Here is a 16,509-nt window from a genome sequence, read left to right as displayed (position 1 = left end):
CTAAACCAGAACATAACCATACATTTACACACCAAGTATATTGCACGCACCACACATACAATCTGTCTGTCTGTCACTGGCATAGCACGGCATATGCTATGATTTTTTGGGGGGGGAATTACAGGCAATTAGCTTTAAAACTGCAACATAAAAATAATCAGCCTCATGACAAAATGTATAGAATAGCAGGAAATTAGCTCAAGGATTCTTGAAAGGCGGGACAATCCTTGTCCGGGAAAATATTAATTTTTGCAATTTTCGAAATACTATAAATATTGCCTGGAAATGCCCTTGTCCAGAGCAAAGGATCCCAATTTCAAACTCTCCAGAAAAGTGTTTAAAATATAACACAAACTGTCAATAAAGGATATTAATCTAAAAATTATGGTATGTAGTTTCTCTCTGTGACTTTAAAGAATATTTATCTCAAAACTTTGATTCCTAAAAGATGTGTCCAGAGATGTGGTCAACTCTGTCAGATTTGTCTAAAATCCTAAATCAATCAGGAATGAGCAGGGTCAGCTATATCATAAGGACCCCTTCTTCATGTCCTCATTACATGTAGTGCAACAAGACCACTCATGATCTGGAAAGTTCTCTACTTTTGGATAGATTTAAACAAACAATAATGGAATTCCCATGGTCACAACCATAAACTGTCAACTCAATCTGCCTGATTAAAAAATAATATGAATTTTGGTTCAAATATGTTACATTTAATTAGGTTTTTGAGTCATAAAACAACTGAGGAAAAACTCAATTGTTACTGTGTATACCACTCAACTCCGTAAAACATCAACTCCGTCAGATTAATTAGTGCTGAAAGAATGGTTGTGTTTTTTATTGGGGATTTTCAAAATAATAATTTTCCATATTTTACAAATGTTTGTATTGAACCTCTGTCAGTGGTTTGTCAATGCTGTCATTGGTGGCTTACGCCCTTAAAAACAATTTTTGGGGAAATATTCTGAAAACATATTGTAATCATTGTTCTGCAACATACTGTATGCTTAAACAATTGCAGTACAGTGTATTTGGAAAGTATTCAGACCCCTTGACTTTTTCCACATTTTGTTACACAGCCTTAATCTAAAATGGATTAAATTGTTAGTTTCTTTTCATCAAGCTACACACAATACCACGTAATGACAAAGCAAAAACAGGTTTAGACATTTTTGCATATGTATTACAAATAAAAACTGGAAATATTACATTTACATAAGTATTCAGACCCTTTACTCAGTACTTTGTTGAAACACCTTTGGCAGCGATTACAGCCTTGAGTCTTCTTGGGTATGAAGCTACAAGCTTGGCACACCTGTATTTGGGGAGTTTCTCCCATTCTTCTCTGCAGATCCTCTCAAGCTCTATCAGGTTGGTTGGGGAGCGTCGCTGCACAGCTATGTTTAGTTCTCTCCAGAGATGTTCGATCGGGTTCAAGTCCGGGCTTTGGCTGGGTAACACTCAAGGACATTCAGAGACTTGTACCGAAGCCACTCCTGCGTTGTCTTGGCTGTGTGCTTAGGGTCATTGTCCTGTTGGAAGGTGAACCTTCCCCCAATCTGAGGTCCTGAGCGCTCTGGAGCAGGTTTTCATCAAGGATCTCTCTGTACTTTGCTCCGTTCATCTTTCCCTCGATCCTGACTAGTCTCCCGGTCCCTGCCGCTGAAAAACATCCCCACAGCATGATGCTGCCACCACCATGCTTCACCTTAGGGATGGTGCCAGGTTTCCTCCAGACGTGACGCTTGGCATTCAGGCCAAAGAGTTCAATTTTGGTTTCATCAGACCAGAGAATCTTGTTTCTCAGAGTCCTTTACGTGCCTTTTGGAAAACTCCAAGCGGGCTGTCATGTGCCTTTTACTGAGGAGTGGTTTCCATCTGGCCACTCTACCATAAATGCCCAGTTGGTGGAGTGCTGCAGAGATGGTTTTCCTTATGGAAGGTTCTCCCTTCTCCACAGAGGAACTCTAGAGCTCTGTCAGAGTGACCATCGTGTTCTTGGTCACCTCCCTGACCAAGGCCCTTCTCCCCCGATTGCTCAGTTTGGCTGGGTCGGCCAGCTCTAGGAAGAGTCTTGGTGGTTCCAAACTTCTTCCATTTAAGAATGATGGAGGCCACTGTGTTCTTGGGGACCTTCAATGCTGCCAAAAAAGATTGGTACCCTTCCCCAGATCTGTGCCTCGACACAATCCTGTCTCGGAGCTCTAGGACATTTCCTTCGACCTCATGGCTTGGTTTTTGCTCTGACATGCACTGTCAACTGTGGGACCTTATACAGACAGGTGTGTGCCTTTCCAAATCATGCCCAATCAATTGATTTTACCACAGGTGGACTCCAATCAAGTTGTAGAAACATCTCAAGGATGATAAATGGAAGCAGGATGCACCTGAGCTCAATTTGGAGTCTCATAGCAAACGGTCTGAATACAAAGATTTCTAAAAACCAGTTTTTGCTTTGTCTTAGAGGGTATTGTGTGTAGAATGATGAGAAAAGTAATAATTTTATCAATTTAGAATAAGGCTGTAACGTAACAAAATTTGGAAAAAGTCAAGGGGTCTGAATACTTTCCGAATGCACTGTATTCACTGTTCTAGACCGAAGGGACAACATCTGCATTATAAATAATGTTGTTTTATGTTCTAAATCTAGAAAAAGGTGCCAAAATGCTAATGAAATTTGCCCTGGAGAATTTAATAGTGCTTCAAACACAAAAAAACTACTTGTTGATATGTATTACAATATTTAGTACTATATTATATATATATATTTTTTAGTACTATATTATATAGTATTATTACAATATTTGAATAATCTAAATATTAGAATTAAACAATCAAGGCCTTTAAACAATAATAATTAATAAACTAATAATAATAATTAATTATTAATAATAATAATAATAGTTGGACAATAATTATTAATAATAAATCAAATGCCTTTTAGGGTGTCTGACAGAGTTAACATAAATCCAGTTAGTTGCATTTTATGAAGACATTTCTTTGGGGGGGGGGGTGTGATATCATGGTGTGATAGCTGATACTTTGGTCTATCAAAATATATATATCACGATCGTCGGGAACAGAGGACCAAGGCGCAGCGTGGAATGCGAACATATTTATTCAATAATGATCACACGAACAAAACAACAAAACGATAACGTGACGTCCCTGGTTACATACACCAACCAACACGGAACAAGAAACCACACCAAATGAATGCCTAACGGCTACCTAAGTATGGCTCCCAATCAGAGACAACGAGCTACAGCCGTCTCTGATTGGGAGCCACCCTGGCCAACATAGAATTACAAAACCTAGAAATTAACACCCTGGCTCAACATACGAGAGTCCCCAGAGCCAGGGCGTGACAGTACCCCCCCCCCCCCCCCCCAAAAGCGCGGACTCCGACCGCGCCAACCAAACACAACAGGGGAGGGACCGGGTGGGCACTCCGCCTCGGCGGCGGATCCGGCTCCGGGCATGACCCCCACTCCTTCTCTAACCCCCCAAAGTACCCCTGGTCCGGTCTGGCCCTGCTGACCGGAGCTGAACTGAACACTGGTGGAGCGGATTGCTCTAGCTCCGGCGTGACGCAGCTGACCCGTGCCGACCCAGGCACCGGTGGAACAGGCACGGGCTGTGCCGTACTGACGACGCACACTACTGGCTTGGTGTGGGGAGCAGGAGCGGGCCGAGCCGGGCTGACGAAACGCACCACTGACTTGGTGCGGGGAGCAGGAACGGGCCGAGCCGGGCTGACGAAGCGCACCACTGACTTGGTGCGGGGAGCAGGAACGGGCCGAGCTGGGCTGACGAAACGCACCACTGACTCGGTACGAGGGACAGGAACAGGCTGGACCTTACTGGGGACACACACCACTGGCTCTACGCGGGGATCAGGAACGGGCCGGACCGGACTGGTAACACACCCCAGTACCTCTCGCCGTGCCTCTACACTTTCCTCCCCTTTTGTAACCAGTGGCCCCCGTAACCTGGCGGCCTCCTCTACTAACCGCTCTATCGAGGCCTCCTGCTGCCCCGTCGTCCACGGCGTGAGCCCCCCCTAAAAAATGTCTGGGTGTCTCTCCTCCTCGTGGACCAGGCCTCCATAGTTCTCGCCCAACTCTCGCTCTTCTGCTTCCAAGTCCTCTCTGGCGTTGGCTCCTGGACACGCTGCTTGGTCCAGTTATGGTGGTTTCTTCTGTCACGATCGTCAGGAACAGAGGACCAAGGCGCAGCGTGGAATGCGAACATATTTATTAAATAATGATCACACGAACAAAACGATAACGGGACGTCCCTGGTTACATACACCAACCAACACGGAACAAGAAACCACACCAAATGAATGCCTAACGGCTACCTAAGTATGGCTCCCAATCAGAGACAACGAGCTACAGCCGTCTCTGATTGGGAGCCACCCTGGCCAACATAGAATTACAAAACCTAGAAATTAACACCCTGGCTCAACATACGAGAGTCCCCAGAGCCAGGGCGTGACAATATACTTCAAATTGGGTTAAATTAAGACAAATATTTGTGGGGGAAAAAGTTTAGATTCTCCCATCTTTCAAGAATCCCTGAGCGCTAAAACAGCCTCATGGCAAAATGTGTAAAATAGCATGAGATTAGCTCCAAAACTGCACATTTCTGTCTCTGCCCCATGGCAAAAAAAATCATTCAGCAAACGGTTTTTACATGGCCTGAAGGTATCAGAATATAGAGGATTTTTTAGAGCAATTTTGGAGGGAATCTTTAAAAAAATCCTCTATATACTGTTACCTTCAGGCCATGTAAAAACCGTTTGCTGAATGATTCGGAACAAGTAAAAAGGGGCTGCAATAACGGGGCTATCCCATGCTTGTGTTATGTTCCAAGTATGCGCGTAAGGTTTTAGTGTCTGTCAGCACTCTGCACTCTCTCTCACCGCTGGAAAAAATATTGATTCCTACCTGGGGAGTTTGTGGGTCTCTTCGAATTTGAGGAAAGTTTCTGCGGGTCTGGGAGAAACCACGACCCCCCACAGATTGAACAAAACTGCCTTCTTGCTCGCCATTTCACCAATTTCTGCCCGGGGAGTCTTTACAGAGCACTGTGGAGTAGAGGGTGAAAGCGAAACTCTGACCTACTAAAAATATTTATGTAGATAGAAAGTGTTCAGCCTTTTCCTACCACTACACAACTCCTCCTCTAAACGAATGGATGCGTTGCAGATCGTCTTTATCGTAATCGTCTTTACTACAGTCGCACATGATAAACTGCTAAAATGTTTGTGTTTCCTGAGATATTGGCGTTATGAGGTCTAATAACTAGGGCAGCGCGACTGTAGTAGAAAGACTGCCTTGAACGCAACCAGTAAAACCTCCCTAAAACGCTTCCATAGAAATGTATCAATTCAAAACTGCGTAATCTCAGTGTTGCCAATTTAGCGACTTTTTCTGGTGTTATTGGAGACTCTGACGTGAAAGCATATATCATTCTTACTCTTCTCAACGAGCAGCGGGTGCTGCCGGGCCCCACCCCCGAGAAGCCCCCCCACCCCGACCCGCTGCCGTGGGCGGGACAGGCGGCCCAGTCCTCGCGCAGCAGTCCCTCCCAGCTGCAGTCAGAGCTCACCCCTCTATAGGTCCAGACTGCAAATGAATCGCGCATGCGGGAAGCCGCAGTGTGGAGTACTTGGTACGAGAGACTTATAACTGGTTTTCAGTGTCTCCAAAGCGCAGGGAGGCCTACAAGGCCATATATAAGACCATCAACTGTGGGGAGAAACCTTTACAGATTACCAAGGTGTGTGCCACACGTTGGCTTTCCATCGAACCCGCGGTTTCACGCATTTTATATTTTAGCTCTTATCCAGAGCGATTTACAGTTAGTGCATACATTATTTTTTTCATACCCCCTATGGGAATCGAACCCACAACCCTGGCGTTGCAAACGCCATGCTCTCAACTGAGCTACATCCCTGCCGGCCATTCCCTCCCCTACGCTGGGCCAATTGCGCGCCGCCCCATGGGTCTCCCGGTCACGGCCGGCTACGACAGAGCCTGGATTCGAACCAGGATCTCTAGTGGCACAGCTAGCACTGCGATGCAGTGCCTTAGACCCCTGCGCCACTCGGGAGACTGGACCAGTGGGAGGAGCTTAGGCTGCATTTCGCAGTCACCAAGTCCAGTGAACACTGCTACATGGCTGAGGTTTTATACTCAAAACATATTGTCTCTGACTTTTTTGAAGTCAGTCCTGGGTGAGGTACAGTTGGCCATCAAGGCTTTTGAGGGAGAGCAAGTAGATCCTCTTAATCTACTTGACAGCTTGGTTAGCCTGATCAAGTCTGTGGACAGCAGGGTGCTGAATCCACTGGCAAATGTTAATGATCTCAAAGGGCCAATAGATGGATGCATCAGTCCCAAACCGTACCTTGATTACCTTTTTGAGTCAAAGGCAGCTGAGCTCCACCTTGCGCCTGAGGATGAAAACAATGTCCGAAAGCGGTGTGTAGCCTTCACCATCTCCCTCACTAATGAGTTGAGGGTGAGACTGCCGGACAACATCGAAGCATTGCAGTACATGTCAGTTTTCAATGTGGAGGAAACTCTAAAGCACAATAAGAGCCCTGGAGAAATAGAAAAAATAGCCAAGCTCCTTGGCTACTCCCCTGCAGAGATAGACAAGATTGTAGAGCAATTGCGTGCCATCCATCTTAGTAAATGGAATGAGACAAAATAATAATATACCATTTAGCAGACGCTTTTATCCAAAGCGACTTACAGTCATGGGTGCATCCATTTTTGTGTATGCGTGGTCGCGGGGATCGAACCCACCACCCTGGCGTTACAAGCTCCGTGCTCTACCAGCTGAGCTACAGAGGACCACAAAAAGCACATTGGGCTTCTGGAGTGAGATTTGGAAGTTCACGGATGCAGCTGATATCAACCCGTTTCAAGAACTTGCCACGGCTGCTGTGTCTGTGTTGTCCTTGCCACACTCGAATGCTGAAGTCGAGAGAGTATTCAGCCAGATGAGTGTGGTAAAAAGCAAACGTAGAAATCGGATGTCCTTGCAGACCCTTAACTCCATCCTGTACATTCGACATGGACTGAAGCTGTCTGGTGAGGCTTGCTATGAGCACCAGCTGCCTGATAATGTTTTGCAGCTTTTTGGCACATCAGCTGCTTACTCATTTAAGTCAGCTCCCTCAGTTGCTGAACCTGCCTTGACCAAAATGATGATGACCCACTCTTTCTGTGAGCCAGCACAGCCTGTGTGTGTGTGGAGTGGGGTCTGGAAAAACAAAAACCAATTAACCTGAATTAGGGCCAGACTAGTTACCATCATTTTCTCACATTGCTATTGACAGTTTTTTCTATTGTCTATTTTTGTTCCATTTAGATTGTTAATTGTATACAAAAAAAAATATTTTAAATGGTTAAAAATTGTCATGTTTTACTGTGACTTGTTGTAGGCTCCTAAGTGGACCATAAGGTTAAAAACCAAACCAAACTTAAGAAAACTAAACTAAAAAAATTAAATAAATAAAAATTAAATAAAAAATAGACAGAAGAAAGTTCATTTGTAGTTCTAAACATATTTAGGGTGTTTTTTACTCCCCTTTTTGTCTCTCCTACAGCGTTATTCCTCTCTCCTACAGCGTTATTCCTCTCTCCTACAGCGTTATTCCTCTCTACAACAGCGTTATTCCTCTCTCCTACAGCGTTATTCCTCTCTCCTACAGCGTTATTCCTCTCTCCTACAGCGTTATTCCTCTCTCCTACAGCGTTATTCCTCTCTACAACAGCGTTATTCCTCTCTCCTACAGCGTTATTCCTCTCTCCTACAGCGTTATTCCTCTCTCCTACAGCGTTATTCCTCTCTCCTACAGCGTTATTCCTCTCTCCTACAGCGTTATTCCTCTCTACAACAGCGTTATTCCTCTCTCCTACAGCGTTATTCCTCTCTCCTACAGCGTTATTCCTCTCTCCTACAGCGTTATTCCTCTCTACAACAGCGTTATTCCTCTCTCCTACAGCGTTATTCCTCTCTCCTACAGCGTTATTCCTCTCTCCTACAGCGTTATTCCTCTCTCCTACAGCATTATTCCTCTCTCCTACAGCGTTATTCCTCTCTCCTACAGCGTTATTCCTCTCCTACAGCGTTATTCCTCTCTCCTACAGCGTTATTCCTCTCTTCTACAGCGTTATTCCTCTCTCCTACAGCGTTATTCCTCTCTCCTACAGCGTTATTCCTCTCTCCTACAGCGTTATTCCTCCCTCCTACAGCGTCCATCACAATTACATGCACATGGCCAATTACGCAAATTAAGTGATGACGTCATTTAGCGACTTCTAGCGACAGCCAATAGCTACTTTTCTTACTGAGGAGTTGGCAACACTGAATCTCACACTCAAATCATCAGCTCGCTGTATGAGCGTCTATAGATGTGTTGAAACAGATTTATTCATGGTTTTTCTGCCGTTCTCTATGTTGATTAAAGAATAAATTAATAAATGACTGTCTCGGGCTTCGACCCCTGACTTCATATAAACACAAAATACATGAAAGAATGCGTAGAATTACAGGAAATGAGCATTAAAACAGCAACATTTTCTTTCCGCCAACAAGAGGGGTGTGGACAGTTTGGGGTTGCTGATAAATTACATTATCCATCCGGACCTTTGGCACCTGGGAAATGTGTGTGACCGGACCTTCTCAAATAGTACTTGATTAGCCCCTGCTCTGTGGGTTAATAAAGTAGGTCTAGGTCAATGGCTATCGTAGGGGAAGAGGTCATGAAGGGAAAGATGAGGAGGATTGGTACAAGCTCTATACACACTTGGTTCGTTCAGGTATCTATCTGCCTCGCTGGGTGGCCATGTTGAAAGGACACACACACACATACCAGGGTTAGGGTCAATTCAGGAAGCACACCGAAATTCCAATTCTCTTCAAAACCTTCCAGTTAGGAACATTTGGAATTTGATTTTGGTTTACTTTCTGAATTGACTGTAATTTAAATATAATTGACCCCAACCCTGACACTGACACACACGCACATACACTTGGACTCGCTGACTATAACTTCACAGAGACACGAGCTGAAGCGTCAATCAGACAGAAACTTGTAATCTCCTCTGTTCCTCCGCGTCAACTGTAGTCTACCTCAGACTGGGCTGCGAGGGAGGGAGGGAGGGAGGGAGGGAGAGAGAGCGAGAGACAGAGAGAGAGAGAGAGAGAGAGAGAGAGAGAGAGAGAGAGAGAGAGAGAGAGAGATAATAAAGATAATTAAATGAAATGATGATAATCTCTTCTGAACTTTTCTGTTTGGCACCTTTCCACGTGCAATCCCGCTAGCTTTTAATTGAAAGTTAAAAAGCAATGTGATCGTGATTCAACCAAGCGGTGGGCTTTGGGTTTGTGGAACGTTCAGCAATGGATTAATCCTATTTGACACAGAGTTTATAACTGTTGATAGCAATAGGCCTACTTGCTATGATGATTAATTATGCATTTCATTTGTAAAATAGTAATTTTGTTTTGTGTTTTGTGCACATGGACTTAAATAAATAGTGTCTTATAAGCCCATAAGTGCTGGGTACCAATTGGTTTATGACACTGAAATAAAATGAATTAAATAAATAAATAAAAAATCACAGAAGAGGCTCCTGCAGGAAAAAGTAGGCCAGGGTTCCCCAAATGGTGGCCCGATCCCCGAATTTGGCCCGCGGGTGATTTTATTTGGCTCCCCAAGTTTTGGAAATAAAAGTTTGGAAGTCTGTTCCAAAGTATTCCCATGCATAATAGAGCGATATATAAAGTGCCTTCGGAAAGGATTCAGACCCCTTGACTTCTTCCACATTTTATTAGGTTACAGCCTTTTTCTAAAATTGATGAAATAGGTTTTTTCCCCTCATCAATCTACAGACAATACCCCATAATGACAAAGCAAAAACAGGTTTTTTGAAATGTTTATAAATTCTAAACTTCTTCCACTTAAGAATGATGGAGGCCATTGTGTTGTTGGGGACCTTCAATGCTGCAGAAATATTTTGGTACCCTTCCCCAGATCTGTGCCTCGACACAATCCTGTCTCGGAGCTCTACGGACAATTCTTTCGACCTCATGGCTTTGTTTTTGATCTGACATGCACTGTCAACTGTGGGACCTTATATAGACAGGTGTGTGCCTTTCCAAATCATGTCCAATCAATTGAATTTACCACAGGTGGACTCCAATCAAGTCGTAGAACCATCTCAATGATGATCAATGGAAACAGGATGCACCTGAGCTCAATTTCGAGTCTCATAGCAAAGGGTCTGAATACTTATGTAAATAAAGTATTTCTGTTTTTTTATTTTTAATAAATTAGCAAAATATTTGATAAATCTGTTTTCGCTTTGTCATTATGGGGTATCGTGTGTAGATTGCTGAGGATTTATATTTATTTGCCATTTATATTTATCTGCCATTCAGAGGGTAAATGGGCAAGACAAAATATTTAAGTGCCTTTGAACGGGGTATGGTAGTAGGTGCCATGCGCACCGGTTGAAGTATATCAAGAACTGCAACGCTGCTGGGTTTTTCACGCTCAACAGTTTCCTGTGTGTATCAAGAATCGTCCACCACCCAAAAGACATCCAACTCATCACAACTGTGGGAAACATTGGAGTCAACATGGGGTTTGACACGTTTTACTTCAGTATTAGATGTTTGTCAAATTTCTACAGTTAAGTTTAGGCGTTAATTCCAAATGGTTTAGGTAAGTGTTGAAGGAAAACTCCAATCAAAAACGATCTTTTGGTATTTGTTTCATTAGTCCAGTCGAAACAGTGCCAAAATGTTTTGGATGTCAGCAATCAAGTTTTCAACATATTGGACTTTCGATAAGAAAATGTAATCGGTCACAAAAAATAAAAACAAACCAGTGCCTGGGATTGAACACATTAACCTCGAAACCGCAAGCCTAATAGTGCTCACCATTACTCCTAGTGGCCTGTTTTGAAAGCATCTCCCAACGTCCTGGGGACTTCGACGAACATTGCTTGGTTCCCAGTGCTAGGCAGTGATTTTTATTTTTGGGCTTTAACCCAAAACCTAGCTAGCTAGCTAACTTTAGGCTATAACTAGCAATGCTAATGGCTTTCTGAGATACTAATAATAAAAATATTACTACACAGCTAAAGTTAGCTACCTAGCTAACAGTAGGCTTTAACTTACAATGAAAATGACTTTCTGACAAAATTAGAAACTTATAATGCCACTCGGAAATCTCTGACTACCAACTAGGGAACTCAAGCCTCTTTCTAGCGCTCCAACTTTCCAACCTGAAGATCACTGACATCATGATTTGACCTCGTATTTTTCAGAGTTTTCCCAGTTGTCTTGAAAGCACCATAATATCTGAAAATGTAGCTAGACTCTTACCCGTATACATGGATGAACGCTTCTCCCTCTCTGTCATGGATGCCATGGTTGCCCTTAGCTAACCAACGAGGTTCAATGTTAGCCAGCTAGCTAACATTAGGCTATAACCATCATTATGCACACCTGGCAACCATCATTATGCACACCTGTGCCCCAATATTAGACACAACTGGACTTCATCACTACCCTGATTACTCCCCCTTTATTTAGCCCTCAGTTGTCATCAGTCCTTAGGTGTTATTGGTTTTCTCTCACGTTCAGTTCAGCTTCCCACGTTTGTTATTTTGCATCTATTCTGTATAAAACTCACATTCTGCACCTGCTTTCTGACTCCCGGCGTAGACGTTACAGAATAACACCTCACAATATGGAAGCAGTAGAAGATTCAACACTCTAGATCCAAACTGTTACAGACCTATATCCATCCTGACCTGCCTTTCGAAAGTTTTTAAAAGCCAAGTTTACAAACAGATCACCGACCATTTCGAATCCCACCGTACCTTCTCCGCTATGCAATCCGGTTTCCGAGCTGGTCATGGGTGCACCTCAGCCACGCTCAAGGTACTAAACGATATTATATCCGCAATCAATAATAGACAGGACTGTGCAGCCGTCTTCATAAAAATGGCCAAGGCTTTCGACTCTGTCAACCACCGCATTCTTATTGGCAGACTAAATAGCCTTGGTTTCTCAAATGACTGCCTAGCCTAGTTCACCAACTACTTCTCAGATAGAGTTCAATGTGTCAAATCGGAGGGCCTGTTGTCTGGACCTATGGCAGTCTCTATGGGGGTGCCACAGGGTTCAATTCTTGGGCCGACTCTTTTCTCCGTGTATATCAATGATGCCGCTCTTGCTGCTGGTGACTCTCAGATCCACCTCTACGCAGACGACACCATTTTGTATACATCTGGCCCTTCATTGGACACTGTGTTAACAAACCTCCAAACGAGCTTCAATGCCATACAACACTCCTTCAATAGCCTCTAACTGCTCTTAAACACTAGTAAAACTAAATGCATGCTCTTCAATCGAACGCTGCTGGCACCCGCCCACCCGACTAGAATCACTACTCTCGACGGGTCTGACCTAGAGTATGTGGACAACTACAAATACCTAGGTGTCTGGTTAGACTGTAAACTCTCCTTCCAGACTCACATTAAGAATCTCCAATCCAAAGTTAAATCTAGAATCGGCTTCCTATTTCGCAACAAAGCCTCCTTCACTCATGCTGCCAAACATGCCCTCGTAAAACTGACTATCCTACCGATCCTTGACTTCGGCGATGTCATTTACAAAATAGCCTACAACACTCTACTCAGCAAATTGGATGTAGTCTCTCACAGTGCCATCCATTTTGTCACCAAAGCCCCATATACTACCCACCACTGTGACCTGTACGCTCTTGTTGGCTGGTCCTCACTACATATTCGTCGCCAAACCCACTGGCTCCAGGCCATCTATAAATCACTGCTAGGCAAATCCCCGCCTTATCTTAGCTCATTGGTCACCATAGCAACACCCACCCATAGTATGCGCTCCAGCAGGTATTTCTCACTGGTCATCCCCAAAGCAAATACCTCCTTTGGCCACCATTCCTTCCAGTTCTCTGCTGCCAATGACTGGAACGAATTGCAAAAATCTCTGAAGCTGGAGACTCTTATCTCCCTCACTAACTTTAAGCATCAGTTGTCAGAGCACCTTACCGATCACTGCACCTGTACACAGCCCATCTGTAATTAGCCCACCCAACTACCTCATCCCCATATTGTTATTTATTTTGCTCATTTGCACCCCAGTATCTCTATTTGCACATCATCTCTTGCACATCTATCATTCCAGTGTTAATACTAATTGTAATTATTTTGCACTATAGCCTATTTATTGCCTTACCTCCATAACTTGCTACATTTGCACAAACTGTATATATATTTTCTGTTGTATTTTCAACTTTATGTTTTGTTTTACCCCATATGTAACTTTGTGTTGTTGTTGTTTTTATCGCACTGCTTTGCTTTATCTTGGCCAGGTCGCAGTTGTAAATGAGAACTTGTTCTCAACTGGCTTACCTGGTTAAATAAAGGTGAAATAAAATAAAAATAAAACCTCTTCCAGACGGTTAATGAACAAGGTCATCTACTCCATCAACACCACAACCAGGTCCTCCGCATTCTCCACCGCCTCGACACCACCAGCGAGGTTCTCCATACCCCTATCACAGGGCCTCCTACCACGGGTCTTCACAGTCAGCCAGCCCCCCAGCCTACCCAGCCGTCCGCCCAGTTCAGCGATGCCCGACTGTCCCTTCCGTGGCTTCCTACTCCAGTGCTCCCTCTATTTCGCCTATCAGATGGGAGCCCCCACCACCGTCACCGGAGACAGCTGGGGCTCTGTCCCTATTGCGGCCAGGAGGGGCACAGGCTTCAGCGGTGTCCGGTGCGCCCTAACCCGGGGTCATCAAGAGCAGAGGGGCGGCCCCGTGACCTTCCATCTCCCAGGGTAGCCATGAGTATTCCATTATCATCGTTTCCCGCCAAACCCTTTATGGTTCCTATTTCACTGGCTGGCTGTCCCTCAAGCGTTGTCTCTACAGCTCTAGTGGACTCCGGTGCAGCTGGGAACTTCATCGACCAGACCCTCGTCTCCTCCCTGAACATCACCTCATACCCGCTCTCCTCTCCTTTTCCTGTCCAAGCCCTAGATATGGGATCCGGCACAATTACGCAAATCACCACACCACTCACCCTCACCGTGGGACCCATGCAGCAGGAAAGTCTTCCCTTCCTCATCACCACCGCACCCGTACACAAGGTAATCCTCGGCCTCCCGTGGCTCCATCGTCACAACCCCACCATCTTATGGTCGAACATGAAAATCACCACCTGGGGACCAGGATGTTGGAGGACCTGCTTCCCCGTACGCTGTGGTTCCACACCGGTTGAGAGTCCTGTAAGTGCCCACCAATCGGTCCTCCCGTATCGTTGGCCCCGTGTTTTGGGACGTAGATGTAGACATCCGCCAGGCTCTGGAGAGGGAACTCGCTCCTGCCACCTGCCCTCCAGAACGCATCTACGTCCCCCATGGGGGGTGAGAGATTGGCTGTTGACCCTGGGCACATACACTACCAGTCAAAAGTTTGGACACACCTACTCATTCAAGGATTTGTCTTTATTTTTACAATTATTTACATTGTAGAATAATAGAAGACATCAAAACTATTAAATAACACATATGGAATCATGTGGTAACCAAAAAAGTGTTAAATAAATCAAAATATGTTATATTTGAGATTCTTCAAATAGCCACCCTTTGCCTTGATGACAGCTTTGCACACTCTTGGCATTCTCTCAACCAGCTTCATGAGGTAGTCACCTGGAATGTGTTTCATTTACATTTACATTTTTAGTCATTTAGCAGACGCCCTTATCCAGAGCGACTTACAGTTAGTGAATACATATTTTTTATACTGGCCCCCCGTGGGAAACGAACCCACAACCCTGGCGTTGCAAACGCCATGCTCTATCAACTGAGCTACATCCCTGCCGGCCATTCCCTCCCCTACCCTGGACGACACTGGGCCAATTGTGCGCCGCCCATGAGTCTCCCGGTCGCGGCCGGCTGCGACAGAGCCTGGATTCGAACCAGAATCTCTAGTGGCACAGTTAGCACTGCGATGCAGTGCCTTAGACCACTGCGCCACTCAGGAGTATTTCAATTAACAGGTGTGCCTTGTTAAAAGTTAATTTGTGGAATTTCTTTCCTTCTTAATGTGTTTGAGCCAATCAGTTGTGTTGTGACAAGGTAGTAGGGGTATACAGAAGATGGCCCTATTTGGTAAAAGACCAAGTCCATATTATGGCAAGAACAGTGTGTGCAAACCTTTGACAGGTACTGTACATCCCTCGCCGTTGGACACCCAGGTATCACCCGCACCATCCAATCCCTCTCCGAGAAGTACTGGTGGCCCACCTTGGTGCAGGACATCGCCCACTATGTCAACTCATGCTCCATATGTACCCAATCCAAATCTCCCCAGCACGCTCCAGCAGGGAAACTCCTTCCCCTGCCTTTGCCTCTGCGGCCTTGGTCACATCTGTCCATAGATTTTGTTACTGATCTTCCCCTATCTGATGGTTTCACCACTGTTATGGTTGTTGACAGATTCTCTAAATCCTGCCAATTTATCCCCCTCTCTGGTCTCCCTACCGCTCTCCAGGTCACTGAGGCGCTGTTCCAGCAGGTCTTCTGACACCATGTCACACGTTACAGATAGCTGTTTCTTCCCCATCACTGTCATCAGAAGACTCTACAATGTCTGGTTCAATTAAAATGTTTTTACCTAAATCAGGGATTTCCTCATCGTCTGATTCATTTTCATAGTCAGAGAGAGTCAGCATGGCACGATCGTCCTCCAGAAAGTAGTCCATCACAACTTTTTCCCACTGATCTTTATCGATAGCGCATGTTAAATTCAGCTGTGAGCAGTAGAAACACTGTTGCAGTTCTTCATGATCAGTGGCGATTTTAGCATGTAAATCTTGGTGGGGCAAAAAAATTAATATGTTTTAGATTCATGCCAGCAAAGCCACTACACTACACAACACAACACAACACTAAACAATACATTAATTGGACTATAACGGTGACAAACTGTGCCCACAAAGTGTTAGAGCCTACATAAAGCTGTCCTAACAGCAGAGTCCCAACAGCAGAGTCCCAACACCTTACCACTGTTACACCTGGCTATCAGCGGAGCCTTGTCTGGCAGCGAAAACAGTTCATTCAGCCTAATTTACTGCCTTTAAAAAAAACATAGCTGATGTGGCTGACTTGCTTAAACAAATGTGGTTTCTACTGACAATTGAGATGTACAAACTATGGCATAAGGTGACGACGAGCGGATAAGAGGCAATCCGTAATTTCGATTAAGACATTAATGAGCGAGCTAGGATGGACGTAGTCAATAACTATTTGTTCAGCACTTTTGAAATGTACAGCGACAGAATTCAGAACATGGGCCATTCTTGCAGTATTCTCCCTGTACACCAAGTCAGAACCGTAGGATAAATAAAGGGGGCATATAAGCAG

At 44.7% G+C, this 16,509-nt stretch overlaps 1 protein-coding gene across 1 annotated transcript in view; it reads right to left on the bottom strand.

The window, feature by feature from the left end:
- ephx2 (epoxide hydrolase 2, cytoplasmic) overlaps positions 1–5,176 on the bottom strand; it is a 30,977-nt gene extending 25,801 nt beyond the window's left edge. The window contains exon 1 of the mRNA XM_084182555.1: positions 4,956–5,176. Within this exon, the coding sequence (XP_084038681.1) occupies positions 4,956–5,059 (104 nt within the window). The 5' untranslated portion in view covers positions 5,060–5,176. The remainder of the gene's footprint in view (positions 1–4,955) is intronic.
- Between the last annotated feature and the right edge of the window lie 11,333 nt (positions 5,177–16,509).

Source organism: Coregonus lavaretus (genome assembly GCF_964263955.1).
Source record: "Coregonus lavaretus genome assembly, chromosome: 18".
NCBI lineage: Eukaryota > Metazoa > Chordata > Actinopteri > Salmoniformes > Salmonidae > Coregonus > Coregonus lavaretus.
The sequence above is the reverse complement of the archived record's forward strand: the minus strand, read 5'-3'. Positions and strand labels throughout refer to the sequence as shown.